The sequence below is a fragment of the Scyliorhinus canicula genome, chromosome 2 (assembly GCF_902713615.1).
Source record: "Scyliorhinus canicula chromosome 2, sScyCan1.1, whole genome shotgun sequence".
NCBI lineage: Eukaryota > Metazoa > Chordata > Chondrichthyes > Carcharhiniformes > Scyliorhinidae > Scyliorhinus > Scyliorhinus canicula.
Genome location: NC_052147.1, coordinates 108,684,706 through 108,703,118, shown reverse-complemented (window position 1 = coordinate 108,703,118; position 18,413 = coordinate 108,684,706). Strand labels below are relative to the sequence as shown.

At 48.6% G+C, this 18,413-nt stretch overlaps 1 protein-coding gene across 4 annotated transcripts in view; it reads left to right on the top strand.

The window, feature by feature from the left end:
• Positions 1 to 18,413, top strand: part of slc8a3 (solute carrier family 8 member 3) — a 718,916-nt gene that overhangs the window by 623,413 nt on the left and 77,090 nt on the right. For all 4 annotated transcript variants that reach the window (XM_038784611.1, XM_038784618.1, XM_038784603.1 and 1 more), the window contains one exon: positions 192 to 316. In XM_038784611.1, the coding sequence (XP_038640539.1) occupies positions 192 to 316 (125 nt within the window). The remainder of the gene's footprint in view (positions 1 to 191; positions 317 to 18,413) is intronic.

Genomic DNA, 18,413 nt, shown 5'->3' with positions numbered 1-18,413 from the left:
GGGTTTGGCTGGGATTAATACAAAAGCTCAATTAAACCATCGGCAATTGTTTTGTTGAACTCAGAGTGATGATCCTTGGTATCAGTTTCTGTCCAGTCTTGGAAGCACTTGAAACAATGGGGAAAGTCATACGCACAGGAAATACCTCACACTGCAACTTTAATTAACGAATCAGATGTTTTGTTTTTCAGAGGATTCTGGGAGGAAACTGTCAATTGAAGAGGAGGAGGCGAAACGCATTGCAGAAATGGGAAAACCCATTTTAGGCGAACATCCAAAATTGGAGGTCATCATTGAAGAATCCTATGAATTCAAGGTAAGAAATCATTATATGGCAATTTCAAATTATGGAACAGAACTTGATGAATCGATAAAACAGATTGGGTGGAATTTTCCAGCCATTCCTGCCGACAGGATCATCCAATCTTGCCAATAGCATGGCCCCCCCCGCCCCCAACCTACCCCAGGTTCCCTGACAGCGGAGGAGGTTGCGAACAATGGGAAACCCTTTTGACAGTGACAGGGCTGGAAGATCCAGCTGCCAGCCAATGGCGGACTGCCTCCACCACCACAAAACATGTCACGGAGAGTGGGGAAAATCCCACTCTGTATCATCAACTCAAAATTAGCCATCAAAACAAGGCCGATAATCACAAAATGCTGCATTAGATCACTTTTGACATATGGTAGGGAGTTTTGGTCGATTAGTGAAGGTCGGGAGTGTTGGACGATCACTGAAGCAAAGCAGAGAAGAATTGAGGCTGAGGAGTTATATGGTTTTTGAGTTGAATGATGAAGATATCCTGGACAGGTGATACGAGCAATGAAGAGGTGCTGGTAAAATCTGAGAACCAGAGAACTCGACTGACCAAAATCAGGAACAGCCAGTTGGAAATTCATGGGCATGTCATAAGAAATCATGATTTAGAAAGTCTGGTGCGAGTGGGAAAGATCATCGAGGTAGATAAAAAATGATCTGTTAAAATGGACTTCCAAACTGAATGCAAAGCAATGGTGGAGTGTTAAATGTACCACTCAATGAAGGTGATCCATGTCTCTAGAGCAATATTAACATGGGGCACAATTCTCCCCAAAAATTTCAAAGTTCATTTGTGGCGGGTTTTTCAGGGAGCTTCCCGTCGGCTCTGCTCGCGAGTTCCCCACCACTATTCAATGACACTTAGCCACTTTTGTGGGCCCTGGGGGATTTCTCACTGGTTTAGTCCACACTTCAAGCTGGATTCTCCTGCCCCGCCCGCCACACGAATGCCACTGGTGAGCCTTGTATAATGGTGAACTCCATTGACCTCGGGCAGGATTCTCCAGTCACTGGGTGAACACGGCCGGAGAATGGTGCCCTTAGAATTTTCTTTAGCACTGGGGAGCTGAAGTCAGCAATCGGGCTGCCATTTTGAAAGGGTGTCCTGATCTCTAAGTGAGCTTATCCCCCGGCCCATGTGCAATGTTACCCCTAAATACATAGACACTACTGCATACCCCCCAAGTGAGGACACTTCAATATGGGGTCCCTTGGAGTCCCCCTTCTTCAGGCCCCCCAAGCCCCCTTACAGCTCCTTTCTAGGACCCTCACCCATCACCCCACCCCAACCTCCCAGAGGCACCTACTTGCATACCCTGCACTCCCCAATCCTTCACACCCCTCTCCCCACACTCATTTCATGGGCCTGGCCCCACCCGCCCCTTGACAGAGCTACCCTGACACTTGGGCACCCTTGCACTGCCAACCTGGTAACTAGGCAGTGCCCCTACTGGCTTGGCAGTGCCAGGGTAGCAGTGCCAAGGTGCCCGCATTCCAGGGGTAGAGCCAGGGTGCCATCCTGCACTTACCATGATCACCAGGGGTCTCTGATGTCCCAGGAGACCCCCCCCCCCCCGCCCCAGTGCCATTCCGCCTCGTGCACGTTTGTGTGGACCAGCACTGATCGGCGCCGGGCTGCAGCCTCCCTGGGGAGGCCGAAGAATCGAGGGAGGCCGTTGGATCCCATGCAGATAGGTTGTAAATAAGTTTACGATGTACCTCCGCGAGCATCATTTGGTTCCGCCCATTCAGGGCAAGGTTCCGACTCAAATGTCTCCTAGGACTCCAGAGAATCACGCGAGGCATGGAACCTGCCTGGAGACTCGCTGGAAGCCTCTCCCGGCATTCTCCGGCCGTGCTGTTTTCTCCCTTGAGCGTAACGCGGCCAGAGAATCGTGCCCATGGAGGTCCATGATCACCAATGCCCTCTTAGGTCATGGTACCTGAAGAGAGAGGGATATAGTTCACAATAAATAATAGAGAAGCAATTTCCATAACAACACACCTGCATAGCTTTTGAAAGTCTCTCGAGAAATTAGATTAAATTAAAGGTGAAAAAGATGTATCCGCTGTTTGCAATCTCTACTTTGTTATGATAAAATTGCGGTTACAGGTCTCTGAAATTAATTTAGAACACTATTATTAGGTTTTCACTGAATAAAGTCACATGAATAAAGGGAATAATTTTACATTTTGGAACCAGAATTAAGAGGGCATTGGAGCCAAGTGTTTAGCTGAGTAGCAAAGAAAATTTGGGGTGTGTGTAATGTTGCACATTTATTGCCCACCCCTCGTCATTCAGAGAACATTGTGGTGAGCTTTTAACTATTGCGATGCCCTTGTTTTCAAAAAGATCTTAGGCACTTAAGATCTTAGGAAGAGCAAGATTTTCACTCACCTCACATTTGCATCCCCGGATCCTGGCAGATTCGACAGGATCAGGGTCAGTTGAATATGTTCAGTGATAGGATTCTTGCTTGCACCAGGAGCCCACCTCAGGAAATGGATGGAAATCAGAACTGGTGGCTTCTCTGAAGTTGCAGACTTAATTTGCCTCATAATTGATTATGCTTCCTCTTAAAATGTACATCCCTCCTCCGTGCGTGCAGCAGTAATGTGTGCCAAAAATGCAAGGCGTTCCAAGCATCCAGGGTTGCTGCGGTGGCTAATCTATTATTCAACATGTTCCTGTCATTTGCATCTCATTAGAATAAAGCTGCTTGTAGCTGGGAAAATATATTGAATACTTGTCATCAGTTGTAATGGGAAATCCCAGAAGTGGTGTCAGGATATGGATGGCACGGTTGCACAGTGATTCGCACTGTTGCTTCACAGCTCCGGGGTCCTACGTTTGATTCCCGGCTTGGGTCATTGTCTGTGTGGAGTCTGCACGTCTTCCCAATGTCTGCGTGGGTTTCCTCCGAGTGCTCCAGTTTCCTCCCACAAGTCCCGCAAGACGTGCTCGTTAGGTGAATTGGACATTCTGAATTCTCCCTCAGTGTACCCGAACAGGTGCTGGAGTTTGGCAACTAGGGGATTCTCACAGTAACTTAATTGCAGTGTTAATGTAAGCCTACTTGTGACCAATAAAGATTATTATTATTAGGTTTTGGGAAACCAGTGGAATAGCTGTTGAGACAGTTTCCCTTCATCGACCTTATCCTCAATGCCCTCTGCCCCACCCCCTCGATACACCTTAATTATGCTGATGAGCTAGTCTTTCTGGAGGAAACTCCACCTTCATCTAGTGTGGTTTCCTATTGTCCATAGAGTTAAATCTGGTCATGTATTTCTCTCTGAAATACCTCTCTATTTCCACCTTGACGAAATTTAGCTACTTGCACCTGCCAATCTCTCTTGGTATAAACTATTTGTAAACAAAAAACACCGAGCTCTCAGCAATGTTTTCTTATCTCTTACCTAAATCTTAATTTTCTTAGTTGATGTTTAGAACATAGAACATAGAACGATACAGCGCAGTACAGGCCCTTCGGCCCTCGATGTTGCACCGACATGGAAAAAAAAACTAAAGGCCATCTAACCTACACTATGCCCTTATCATCCATATGCTTATCCAATAAACTTTTAAATGCCCTCAATGTTGGCGAGTTCACTACTGTTGCAGGTAGGGCATTCCACGGCCTCACCACTCTTTGTGTAAAAAACCCACCTCTGACCTCTGTCCTATATCTATTACCCCTCAATTTAAGGCTATGTCCCCTCGTGCTAGCCACCTCCATCCGCGGGAGAAGGCTCTCGCTGTCCACCCTATCTAACACTCTGATAATTTTGTATGCCTCTATTAAGTCACCTCTTAACCTTCTTCTCTCTAACGAAAACAACCTCAAGTCCATCAGCCTTTCCTCATAAGATTTTCCCTCCATACCAGGCAACATCCTGGTAAATCTCCTCTGCACCCGTTCCAAAGCTTCCACGTCCTTCCTATAATGAGGCGACCAGAACTGTACGCAATACTCCAAATGCGGCCGTACTAGAGTTTTGTACAACTGCAACATGACCTCATGGCTCCGGAACTCAATCCCTCTACCAATAAAGGCCAACACACCATAGGCCTTCTTCACAACCCTATTAACCTGGGTGGCAACTTTCAGGGATCTATGTACATGGACACCGAGATCCCTCTGCTCATCCACACTACCAAGAATTTTACCATTAGCCAAATATTCCGCATTCCTGTTATTCTTTCCAAAGTGAATCACCTCACACTTCTCCACATTAAACTCCATTTGCCACCTCCCAGCCCAGCTCTGCAGCTTATCTATGTCCCTCTGTAACCTGCAACATCCTTCCGCACTGTCTACAACTCCACCGACTTTAGTGTCGTCTGCAAATTTACTCACCCATCCTTCTGCGCCCTCCTCTAGGTCATTTATAAAAATGACAAACAGCAATGGCCCCAGAACAGATCCTTGTGGTACGCCACTCGTAACTGAACTCCATTCTGAACATTTACCATCAACCACCACCCTCTGTCTTCTTTCAACTAACCAATTTCTGATCCACATCTCTAAAACACCCTCAATCCCCAGCCTCCGTATTTTCTGCAATAGCCGACCGTGGGGAACCTTATCAAACGCTTTACTGAAATCCATATACACCACATCAACTGCTCTACCCTCGTCTACCTGTTCAGTCACCTTCTCAAAGAACTCGATAAGGTTTGTGAGGCATGACCTACCCTTCACAAAACCATGCTGACTATCCCTAATCATATTATTCCTATCTAGATGATTATAAATCGTATCTTTTATAATCCTCTCCAAGACTTTACCCACCACAGACGTTAGGCTTACCGGCCTATAGTTACCGGGGTTATCTCTACTCCCCTTCTTGAACAAAGGGACCACATTTGCTATCCTCCAGTCCTCTGGCACTATTCCTGTAGCCAATGATGACCTAAAAATCAAAGCCAAAGGCGCAGCAATCTCTTCCCTGGCTTCCCAGAGAATCCTAGGATAAATCCCATCAGGCCCCGGGGACTTATCTATTTTCACCTTGTCCAGAATTGCCAACACTTCTTCCCTACGCACCTCAATGCCATCTATTCTAATAGCCTGGGTCTCAGCATTCTCCTCCACAATATTATCTTTTTCTTGAGTGAATACTGACGAAAAGTATTCATTTAGTATCTCGCTTATCTCCTCAGCCTCCACACACAACTTCCCACCACTGTCCTTGACTGGCCCTACTCTTACCCTAGTCATTCTTTTATTCCTGACATACCTATAGAAAGCTTTTGGGTTTTCCTTGATCCTACCTGCCAAAGACTTCTCATGTCCCCTCCTTGCTCATCTCAGCTCTCTCTTTAGATCCTTCCTCGCTTCCTTGTAACTATCAAGCACCCCAACTGAAACTTCACGCCTCATCTTCACATAGGCCTCCTTCTTCCTCTTAACAAGAGATTCCACTTCTTTGGTAAACCACGGTTCCCTCGTTCGACCCCTTCCTCCCTGCCTGACTGATACGTACTTATCAAGAACATGCAATAGCTGTTCCTTGAACAAGCTCCACATATCCAGTGTGCCCAACCCTTGCAGTCTACTTCTCCAACCTACACATCCTAAGTCATGTCTAATGGCATCATAATTGCCCTTCCCCCAGCTATAACTCTTGCCCTGCGGGGTATACTTATCCCTTTCCATCACTAACGTAAAGGTCACCGAATTGTGGTCACTGTTTCCAAAGTGCTCACCTACCTCCAGATCTAACACCTGGCCTGGTTCATTACCCAAAACCAAATCCAATGTGGCCTCGCCTCTTGTTGGCCTGTCAACATATTGTGTCAGGAAACCCTCCTGCACACATTGTACAAAGAACGACCCATCTAATGTACTCGAACTATATCTTTTCCAGTCAATATTTGGAAAGTTAAAGTCTCCCTTAACAACTACCCTGTTACTTTCGCTCTTTTCCAGAATCATCTTCGCCATCCTTTCCTCTACATCCCTAGAACTATTAGGTGGCCTATAGAAAACTCCCAACAGGGTGACCTCTCCTTTCCTGTTTCTAACCTCAGCCCATACTACCTCGGAAGAAGAGTCCCCATCTAGCATCCTTTCCGCTACCGTAATACTGTCCTTGACTAGCAGCGCCACACCTTCCCCTCTTTTGCCCCCTTCTCTGAGCTTACTAAAACACCTAAACCCCGGAACCTGCAACAACCATTCCTGTCCCTGCTCTATCCATGTCTCTGAAATGGCCACAACATCGAAGTCCCAGGTACCAACCCATGCTGCCAGTTCGCCTACCTTATTTCGTATACTCCTGGCATTGAAGTAGACACACTTCAAACCACCTACCTGAACACTGGCACCCTCCTGCGAAGTCAAATCTGTGCTCCTGACCTCTATACTCTCAATCTCCCGTACCCCAAAACTACAATCCAGGTTCCCATGCCCCTGCTGAATTAGTTTAAACCCCCCCAAAGAGCACTAACAAATCTCCCCCCCAGGATATTGGTGCCCCTCAGGTTCAGATGTAGACCATCCTGTCTATAGAGGTCCCACCTTCCCCAGAAAGAGCCCCAGTTATCCAGAAATCTGAATCCCTCCCGCCTGCACCATCCCTGTAGCCACGTGTTTAATTGCTCTCTCTCCCTATTCCTCATCTCACTATCACGTTTACCTCAATTTAGACTTGCATTGCCTTGCTATGCAGTCTCATACCTTTTTAGATAGTACTGACTCGCCAATTACACAACTGAGGTTGTCCAGAATCATGGAGGAAGTGGATTTATTACCTAGCCTCCACTATTGTAGGCCTGGGCCCCAGCAAAACCTTTTGCCATACCCAGCTGCAGGCCTAACTTTTGCTTTTCCAACTCCAATGACAACATAACTAACTCCCTACAACTGGTTTGGCTGAGGAACAGTCAGCAGCAGGAGTAGACCATTCAGCCCTTCAAGCCCGCTGCACCATACGATAAGATCATGGTTAATCTGACTAGTCTCAACTCCGTTTTCCTGACGGAAACCACCCCCTCACACACCAAACAGCCATTCAGAGTCTTGCCGTTCAGAAATATATCCAACTCAGATAAGGCTTTATTGAACCTCACTCTTCTCTGCCAAAACCACATACTATTGTAAGATCATCAAGGACATCAAAGGTAACTCCCGGCTTCTTTAGTCTATTGATGTAAATGCTCCTAAAGTGTTAAACAAACTCTCTTTAATATCTTCTCCCATGCCCTCACACCTTCACTTAGAAGAAGAGTAGAGGAACTCAGATTTTGCCATCATCTGACGAGACAACATCTTTTCCATTTCCTTTGGTGCACCTCCTACCCTCTATTCAAAAACCAAGTCCTCTCCTTCCAGTCCTCTACCTATCCTAGTCCTCACAGGCTGTCTTACTAGTCTTTCTTCCATCTATTTCTCCAGGTTGATCTCCTCTCTTTCAAAACTACTTACATCACCCCCTCCCCAAAAAACACCCAGTCTTCATTATCCTCCCTTTCCTCTCCAAAGCCCTTCAACATGACCTCCTCTCACAGATCCATCTCTCCTGCAATTCCCATTTGAATTCCACCACTCCCACAGGCCCAAAATGACTTTAACCATTGACGACTGATGTTCCTTGTGACTGTGTTCATGGTGCATCGTCCTTTGTCCTCATCACACTCTCTGAAATATTTGCACAGTGGAGAGCACAAGGCTCCTCCAGTGCCTCACCGCTATCCATCTTGTACGCTTTCTTAGCTGAATTCAAATAGTTAGAGGCCTTGTTAAAAGCCTGACTTTCTACCAGGTTTTTAATTTGTTGAAAGCAGCTGGTGTTCAAGCATTACAACTGCAATGGGTACATTCACCGCACATGAATTGAAATACATGTGGCATTACTGCCAGTATTAAAATATTGGACAATCCATAACATTGAGCAATGCAAAGATATTTAAACAAGTGCAGCATCAACAAAAGTGTGTGGATTTTTTTCACCATGGTTAAGGATTGCAGTTCGAAACCCAGAACACCAGTTAAAAATCCTGGGACCGTGATTGTGATTTGCTCACCATCTTGTTTTCCACCTCTCTGACCACACCACAATTAATCCCTCACACGTTGCCAGGTCCTCTTACTGTCCACAGGCAGCGAAAGGATGGTGAGTAAAAAAGCCAAATGTTGGGAGTAGGGCAGTGAGCAGAGCCTGCAAGTTAGGGCGACAAGCAAGTGTGTGGCGAGCACTCACTGGGCCCACAACAATGATGTCAGCAATGACGCCAGACTTCCAGACACAACCACCTACCTTACACAAGATCTCCCATATGATCCTGGGACCATCCATTCGCAGCCGCCGACCGAGGAAGCGAGAGAAACGCGGCGGTCTGCAGGTGAGACTGAAGCAAAGCGGTTTCAGGACCCCTCTCCTGGCATTAGTCCAAGCGATCGAAAACAAGCTGGATGAACTTAACGCTAGACTTACCTCTCAGAGCACTGCTGTGTGCTCTGTTTCACAGACATGGCTCACCCCCACCTCACCGGACTGTGCCATACAACCTGAAGGCTTCTCAATTCACAGGGCGGACCACACTGCGTCACCAGGCAAAGCAAAGGGTGGGGGGGTTTGCCTCCTCATCAACTCTTCCTGATGCTTGGATGTGGCGACCCTGGTGACCTACTGCTCCCCAGACCTGGAATACCTGACCGTGAAGTGCCGCCCATATTATCTTCCACGTAAGTTTACTTCAGCCATTATCACAGCGGTCTACATCCCACCCCAGGCAGAAGTGAGGAAGGCACTGGATGAACTGTACACAGTTATGAACAACTACGAAACAGAACACCCGGAGGCCTTGATTATCGTGGCCGGGGACTTCAACAAGGCCAAGCTCAAGAGTGTACTGCCAAAATTCCACCAGCACATCTCCTGTCCCACCAGGGGCGACAACACTCTTGACCACTGCCACTCAAAAATCAAGAGCACCTACCGTTCCATCCCCCAACCTTTGGGAAATCAGACCATAAGATGGTGCTCCTTCTCCCAGCATACAAGCAGAAACTTAAACGGGAGAATCCAGTGAAGAAGGTCATGCAGTGCTGGTCCGAGGAAACAGAAGAGCTCCAACATGACTGCTGGAGACAGTGGACTGGTCCATATTTAAGAACTCTGCGACCAACTTAAATGAGAATGCCACCACCGTCACAGACTTCATCAGCAAATGTGTGGACCACTGCATGCCAAAGAAAGCAGTATGTACGTTCCCCAACCAGAAAACATAGCTCAATCGCAGGATTGACTCCCTACTCAAGGACAGGTCTGAGGCGTTCAAGTCAGATGACCCTGACCTATACAATAAATCCAGGTACGGCCTCCGCAAAGCCATCCAAGATGCCAAGAGAGAATATCAAACCAAGCTAGAGTCACAGACAAACTCTCGGCGGTTGTGGCAAGGACTAAACAACATAAAGGGCTACAAAGCGAAGCCGAACAGTATCTCCGGCAGCAGCGCACCCCTCCCCGATGAACTCAATGCATTCTATGCTCGTGCCTCAATGACTACCGTCTAGTGGCCCTGACTTCAATCGTAATGAAGTGCTTCGAGAGATTGGTCGTGAAGCGCATCACCTCCATACTCCCAGAATGCTTTGATCCACAGCAATTCGTGTACCACCGCAACCGGTCCACAGCAGATGCCATTTCCCTGGCCCTACACTCATCCCTAGAGCACCTCGAAAACAAGGACTCCTACATCAGACTCCTATTTATTGACTACAGCTCCGCCTTCAACACCATAATCCCAGCCAAGATCATATCAAAGCTCCAAAACCTAGGACTTGTCTCCCCACTCTGGAACTGGATCTTCGACTTTCTGACCCACAGACCACAATCAGTAAGAATAAACAACAATACCTCTCCACAATAGTCCTCAATACCGGGACCCTGCAAGGCTGCGTACTTAGCCTCCTACTCTACTCCCTGTACACACACGACTGCGTGGCACAATTTGGTTCCAACTCCATCTAAAAGTTTGCTGACGGTACAACAGTAGTGGGCCGGATCTCGAATAATGACGAGTCAGAATACAGGAGGGAGATAGAGAACCTAGTGAAGTGGTGCAGCGACACCAATCTCTCCCTCAATACCAGAAAAACTAAAGAGCTGGTCATTGACTTCAGGAAGCAAAGTACTGTACACACTCCTGTCAGCATCAACGGGGCTGAGGTGGAGATGGTTAGCAGTTTCTAATTCCTAGGGTACACATCTCCAAAAATTGTCCTGGTCCACCCACATCGACGCTGCCACCAAGAAAGCACAACAGCGCTTATACTTCCTCAGGAAACTAAGGAAATTCTGGATGTCCACATTAACTCTTCCCAACTTTTACAGATGCACCATAGAAAGCATCCTGTCGGGCTGCATCACAGCCTGGTATGGCAACTGCTCGGCCCAGGACCGCAAGAAACTTCAGCGAGCAGTGAACACAGCCCAGTCCATCACACAAACCTGCCTCCCATCCATTGACTCCATCTATACCTCCCGCTGCCTGGGGAAAGCGGGCAACATATTCAAAGACCCCTCCCACCCGGCTTACTCACTCTTCCAACTTCTTCCATCGGGCAGAAGATACAGAAGTCTGAGAACACGCATGAACAGACTCAAAAACAGCTTCTTCCCCGCTGTTACCAGACTCCTAAATGACCCTCTTATGGACTGACCTCATTAACACTACATGTTATGCTTCACCCGATGACGGTGCTTATGTAGTTACATTGTGTACCTTGTGTTGCCCTATTATGTACTTTCTTTTATTTCCTGATGCACTATCAATTACGACGAGACGAGAGTAGAATTTAATCGAGGCTTTATTACACAGAGATGTGTGGCCTGAAATGGCTGCTGTTCGGAGAACACACACATTTATACTCCGCCTACTGGGTGGAGCCAGCAGGCAGGGATCGACCCCCGTACCTTTAGTACAGGGGCCTTACCATAATACCAGTATGTACAATATAATACAACAGTGGTGACTAACACATTCACCCCCAGTTAAAAATGAGTCCAGCAGGGGTGGTGGAAAAACTATTTACATACAGAGCGGCTTTAAAATTACAGAGAAGGTTACAAATTTTGATGATCGGGCGCCTTGATCTGTCGTTGGGAGCGTCGCAGTGCTGCTGGTGACTCAGGCGTCGGCTTGGTCTTCGGTGACTCTGGGAGCGTGTTGACATCCTCTTCATCCCCGGGTGGGTCCAAGGGGAGGACGGGTCGTCCTGGAGCGGGGGCTGTGGTGGGGTGCACTGGGGGGAGGGAGGGTTGTGTGGGGACCCAGCTGGTGCCAGGTCCCTGAGGGAGAGTGTGTCTTGGCGGCCGTCAGGGTACGTTATGTAAGCGTACTGCGGGTTGGCGTGGAGTAGCTGTACCCTCTCAACCAACGGGTCTGCCTTGTGGAGCCGCACGTGCTTGTGGAGGAGAACGGGCCCTGGAGCTGCCAGCCACGTTGGGTGCAAAACCCCAGAGGTGGACTTCCTGGGGAAGGCAAAGAGACGTTCATGGGGGGGTTTCGTTAGTCGCAGTACACAGGAGCGACTGAATGAAGTGCGTCGGGGAGGACCTGCTGCCAGCGGGAGGCCGGGAGATTTCTGGACAGTAGGACCAGCTGGACGGCCCTCCAGACCGTCCCATTCTCCCACTCCACCTGCCCATTTCCCCTAGGTTGTAGCTGGTCGTCCTGCACGAGGCAATGCCCCTGTTGAGCAGGAATTGGCGCAGCTCATCGCTCTTAACTGAGGATCCCCGGTCGCTGTGGACGCAGGCGGGGAAACCGAACAGAGCGAAGATGGTGTTGAGGGCTTTGATGATGGTGGCAGACGTCATATCGGGGCATGGGACGGCGATGGGGAATCGGGAATATTCGTCGACCACATTGAGGAATTACGTATTGCGGTCGGTGGAGGGGAGGAAGATGGCGGCGCCCACTGACCGCACGTGGGGGGTGCAGGGACAATAGCGGCGATTGAGTGGGCCTGGCACACTGCAGCCAAATGTCCTTTCTTGCCACAGGCCTTGCAGAGGCTCCGCACCCGACAGCGCTGCCGGGGGTGTTTTGTCTGTCCGTAGAAGTAGCACTTGGGCCCCCCGGGGTTGGTTGGCTGCCGCGCGGTGCAGGTGTGGGGTTGGCGGGGGTGGTCGCTGATGGGGTCCATGATGGGGTGGCCGTTGGCGGGGTCCATGATGCACAGGAGGGGTGGGCCGTGCGGTTCGATGCATAAGCCTGTACGTTGCGTGAGGCGACTGTGAGCGAGAGCGCGAGTTTCTTGGTCGCTGCGCAGTCAAGCGTGACCCCTTCTAAGAGGCGCTGGCGGATGTAGTTCGACCCTATGCCCGTAATGACGCATCTCTCATTCGCAAGTTCGAATGTTCAGAGGCCGAAATGGCCTGGCAATCACAGTCTCTCACCAAGGCGAGCAGGACATGCGAGAAATCTTCCACAGACTCACCGGGAAGTTGGTGCCGTGTGGACAGGAGGTGCGTGGCGTAGGTTTTGTTGGTCTGCTGAGCGTAGTTCTCCTTCAGTAGCGCCATGGCCTCTGCGTAGGTAGGCGCATCCCGGACGAGGGGAAAGAAGTTGGAGCTAAGCCGCGTGTACAGAATCTGGAGCTTCTGTGCCTCTGAGATTGGGTCTGTCGCAGATCCGATGTACGCTTCAAAGCAAGCTAGCCAATGTTCAAAGTCCTTTTTGGCGTTGTCTGCTTGAGGATGCAGCTGCAGGTGATCTGGCTTGATGTGGAGGTCCATCTTTGAAAAGTCTCTGTGTAATAAATTGATGCACTATCAATTACAACGAGACGAGAGTAGAATGTAATCGAGGCTTTATTACACAGAGATGTGTGGCCTCCTCCAGCAGCTGGCGAAATGGCTGCTGTTCGGAGAGCACACACATTTATACTCCGCCTACTGGGCGGAGCCAGCCGGCAGGGATCTACCCCCGTACTTATAGTACAGGGGCCTTATCGTAATACCCATATATACAATATAATACAACAGTGGTGACTGCCACATTTCCTTTTCTTTTCATGTACTTAATGATCTGTTCAGCTGCTCGCAGAAAAATACATTTCACTGTACCTCGGTACATGTGACAATAAACAAATCCAATCCAATGTCAGAGGCACCGCACATGTGCCTTGGGCAGAGCAGGTGCCAACTTCCTGTTCCCGGCGCACAATGATGATGTCAGCGGCATTGACTTCCTGTTCCAGTGTGGTGATTGGAGATACAGTGTCCTAACATTGCTTTATGCGGCTTGCTGTCAGATGTTCTTTTAAAATTTAGAGTACCCAACTAATTTTTTTTTCAATTAAGGGACAATTTAGCATGGCCAATCCACCTAACCTGCACATCTTTGGGTTGTGGGGATGAAACCCACGCAGACATGGGGAGAATGTGCAAATTCTACACGGACAGTGACCCAGGGCTGGGATTCAAACCCGGGTCCTCAGTTCCGCAGTCCCAGTGCTATCCACTGCACAACATGCCGCCCTTTGCTGTCATATTTTACTGGATCACACTTCTGTGGTGCCTTTTGACATATCACGATGCAAAAAGTGCAAATTGTCCTTGTTACTTATGGGCAGCACATCTTAAGGGGATGGAAAATTCACACCTCATTTGTCATTGTCTCCGTTCCATTCTCCTGCGTCTTGTCTGTGCTCTTTGAACTCCTGCCAGTGGTAGAGTGGTGAGACATCTGCTCTTGTCATGTTTGTCACTGGCTGTATCCTACTGTTCTATTACATATTAGGATACACAATTCTGGCTGTCAACTCATCCAATTATGTTATCAGCAGCAATGACTCTATTTAAAGAGGAATAAGAACATTAAGATTAATCTTTTTTTGGCAGTCTGCTTTCTAAAAGTGAATCTTACTAATTATTTTAAACAGAGAGTGCAACGGGAATTAGGTTGTTACAGAGTTTAAAATGTGATTTAAAACCTATCACCAATATAGAGAAAATGTCCAGATTGCCATGAATCAGCTGCATTGTTCTATTGTTTGTGAGGCACACACACAAAGCGACAATGCACCTTTACTCATTTGACAACATCTTGCTTTTACTAGATTGATTATTTAATATTGTAATGTTTTTCTTATGGTCACCATGGCAACAGATAAATTCAATGTCGTCAGACAGCAGGAATAATGAAATACTGGATTGTAATTGACTCTTGTGCTAAAATTATCAAAAATGTGTATTCTCCAATGAATGAGTGTTGTTCGCACATGCCAGAGCATGGATAGACAACCTAGCCTGGTGAGTGGGCCGCCTGAGTGGCTCTCCTTCATCTCAGTGGGACGCAAGATTGAAATCTGGCCTGTTGACTAACCATGACCCTGTGAATAAGATTGAATACATTTTATACACGCCGAATACCTCATAACAAGCTTTAGAAAATGTTCAATCATTTCTATATTAATAGAACTGTCATCAACTTCAAATGGTAAAAATAAAATAAATATTTACACTCTGGACACAGACAGAGTGCACGGCTCTCACAGTCAATATTGTGAGCAATTAGCACACACCTTACTTCACTTGCCCTTGCTTTATGCATGCATCACTTCAGTAAAATCGGTGGGAAAAAAACTACACGGATGGAGATCAGCGGAATGTGGCAACCCCGTGCGTGGCCAACGGTGAACAAAATGCCTGGTGGGCCGCACTCCGAACCCAGATGGGCTGCAGGTGACCCCTGGGCTGCAGGTTGCCCACCACTGTGCCAGAGTCTTGCCAATTCCTGTTAACCAACTCAGTTGTCCTTTCAGGCTAAATCTGCTTGTTCGCAATCTGGGTACCTTGCTTAATCCCGAGTTGAGTTCAGCTGCCCCACACTTAGGTCGGCTTTTTGAGTGCCAAGGTTAGGTTGGATTGGGGGTGGGTGACCCAAAGTAATGGTGTCGATGTGTGTGCCAATGTGCCACCTCTGTTGCTGATGTCAGAAATCTTAGTGAGAACAGGGAGAGCACAAGGCTGCAAACTCATCCACATCACTACTTAGGCCAATTAAAATAGTTAAGGGCCTTGTTAAAAGCATTACTAGGTTTTAAATTTGTTCAAGGTATTCAGGAGTTGACTGCCTCAGTCTCACTGAAGGCAGGCGTGGACCAAATCGGTTGATCACCAGGGAGGCCAGAAGAGTTTTTGCAGATAGGTTTTGAGGCTGACCAAAGCGGAAAGGACTCATGCCTATGTCGGAAATGTCACAGCCGTCCATCAGGGGGTCAGGTGCGGAGAGCCCATTAAGATATCTGCCAGTTCAGAGAGATCGTAATCATCCTGGCATCACATGGGCATCGGAGCAGTGGGCAAGGCTATTCAGAATCCAACTGGGCACCACGAAGGCTGCAGCTGGAAATGGGCATTGTACCCTCAGAAACCGAGGCTGTTGGCGATGAAATGCACCAGTCTGCACAGTAAAGGCAGAGCGCTGGGCATCAGGTGGACAGATGAGTGGAATGAGGGACACAAAGGAAAAGGAGCTATCGCCCTGAACACAGCCTCTGCAGACAGAGGCAAAACCAACTCAACATCAGAGAGTTAGTGCCGAAGGACACTGCGCCTTTCATGGGAGATGGTCACAGACACCTGACCTCACACCACTGCCCTTCCAGTCGTAGTTATAACCCTTCCTTGGATTGTCGGGATCCCCTGTCACAGAGGTTCCTTTGCCATTAGAGTTGGCCCTACCCTCTGTGATGGATCATGTGTCTGCTGATGTGCAATGGCATTCCCATGTTAAAAGATGTCCCGCACAAGGCATCTACCTAGAAGAAGAAGCGTAGTTATAGCCACTGTGGTCCTGAATATTGTCACCATTCGATCCTTTGAAAGGTCAGTTGCAGACCTCTGCCCCCTCACACAGAATTGCTATCATAGAATCATAGAACTTATAGTGCAGAAGGAGGCCATTCTGCACCAGCTTTCACAATGGGCAATGTAACTTAGTGCCATCAAGATGAAACGTTGTTTTTAGCAGTCTGTATCACAAGCAGCTGTACACTGATGCACTACCCAGGTGACAGATACACTCTTTTCCAAGGCTGGGTAACAGATTCACAACTGGTGGTGCATCACAGTCTCAGAAGGCACTGGGATTTCACTGTCGCTGGATTTCCCAGAGTCTGGGGCATCATCAGTTACATCCATGTTGCCAACAAGGCACCCAGTGACTGGCCAGTAAGACCCATCAAGAGGAAGGGTTTCCACGCCTGCAGCATCCAACTGGTCTGTGACCACAGCAAGAGTTTCCTCCATTTGTGTGCTCATTTACCTGGACATGTTTCATGACTTTTTCACCCTCCATGTGTCCTCCTGCTGCCCTCCGTGTCTGCTGTGCAGCATTCAAAATACACAGGAGTGATGGGCAAATTAGCCCGTCAGAAGCGCTGGAAAGTTTAATCCCTGAGGTGGCCAATTGGAGAAAAGTTACCTCCTTAACTGGAACTGATAAATTCTGTAAAGAGCTACTCTTCTGATCACAGGCTGCTTCCCTTGCTTAGACAAGGCTTATTAGTGGGCCTATCAGCGAGAGAAACAGCCTGTGAGGAGTGGAAACGTGAGTGGTGATGGCAGGTGATGCCAGAGGACCGCACCAGCGGCTACCCGTGAGAGGCTGCCAGGCTGGGTGAGAAGTTAAACTGGGCCAGGTGAGGTTGGGGGTGGGGGGGAAGCTGGTATAAGTGAGGACGGGAGGACTGTGAGGTAGTGACGCCTGTCGTGTTAAGCGCACTGAGATAACACGGGCTGCAACTGGATGCAGCTTTAACTGAAAGATACTCCACACCTTGAAGTTAGTTCAATTTGATTTATTGAACCTATTACACAGTTAGCACGGTTTTCTGTGAGTTCGACTCTCTGCTAACCTAAGTGTAATTACTCTGTCTGACTGAATCAGACTAGCTCTTAGCCACGTGTTGGATGTGTTATGTGATATATGCACCCTGACTCACTCTGTAGATGTCCCCAGTGGAAAGAGGCGGAGTGTGATTGCCTCATGCCTTTTGTAGTGGGAAACCACCCTCAAGTATTCTGCCTGCTGATTGGTTATGTCCTGTTCTCTGTGCTCATTAGCTGCCTGTCTGTATCTCATTGTGTGCATGTCTGCATATCATGACAATGCCAGGGTGGGAAGCAAGGTTGTGGGGCAGGGGATGCTGTGGGAAAGCAAGGCTGATTAGGCTGGGCAGGAAAAACTGCAAAAGGGAAGAGAGTGGTTGTAAATCGGAGGGAGAGAAGGGCTGCAAAGGAGGGAGGGTGGGGCTGCAAACTAGGGATAAAGAAGGGGTGTAAACGGGAGGACAGAGAGGGAGAAAGAGGAGCTCTGAAGGGGGAGAGGGAGGGGCTGCAAAGGGGAAGAACACGGTTGTGAGGGGGGGGGGGGAAGGAGGTGCTGAGAAAGTAAGTACTGCGGTCGGTGGAGGGGAGGGGCCCTTTGAAGTCCACGCTGAGGCGTTCAAAGGGGCGGGAGGCCTTCACTAGGCGCGCAGGGTCTGGCCGGTAGAAGTGCGGTTTACACACCGTGCAGACCTGGCAGTCTCTGGCGATCGCCCTGACTTCCTCGATGGAGTAGGGCAGGTTGCGGGCCTTGATGAAATGGTAAAAACGGGTGACCCCTGGGTAACAGAGATTGTCGTGCAGGGTCCGGAGTCGGTCCACTTGTGCGCTGGCACATGTACCTCGGGATAGGGTTCGTTGAGCTGACCGGAGCGATACAGAATCTCGTAGTTGTAGGTGGAGAGCTCGATCCTCCAGCTCAGGATTTTATCATTTTTGATCTTGCCCCACTGTGTGTTGTTAAACATGAAGACAACTGACCGTTGGTCAGTGAGGAGAGTGAATCTCCTGCCGGCCAGGTAATGCCTCTAATGCCGCACAGCTTCAACGATAGCTTGGGCCTCCTTTTCGATGGAGGAGTGCCGAATTTTGGAGGCATGGAGGATGTGGGGAAAGAATGCCACAGGCCTGCCTGCCTGGTTGAGGGTGGTGGCCAGAGTGACGTCTGATGCATCGCTCTCCACTTGGAATGGTAACATTTCGTCAACCGCGTGCATCGCAGTGTTGACGATGTCGGCCT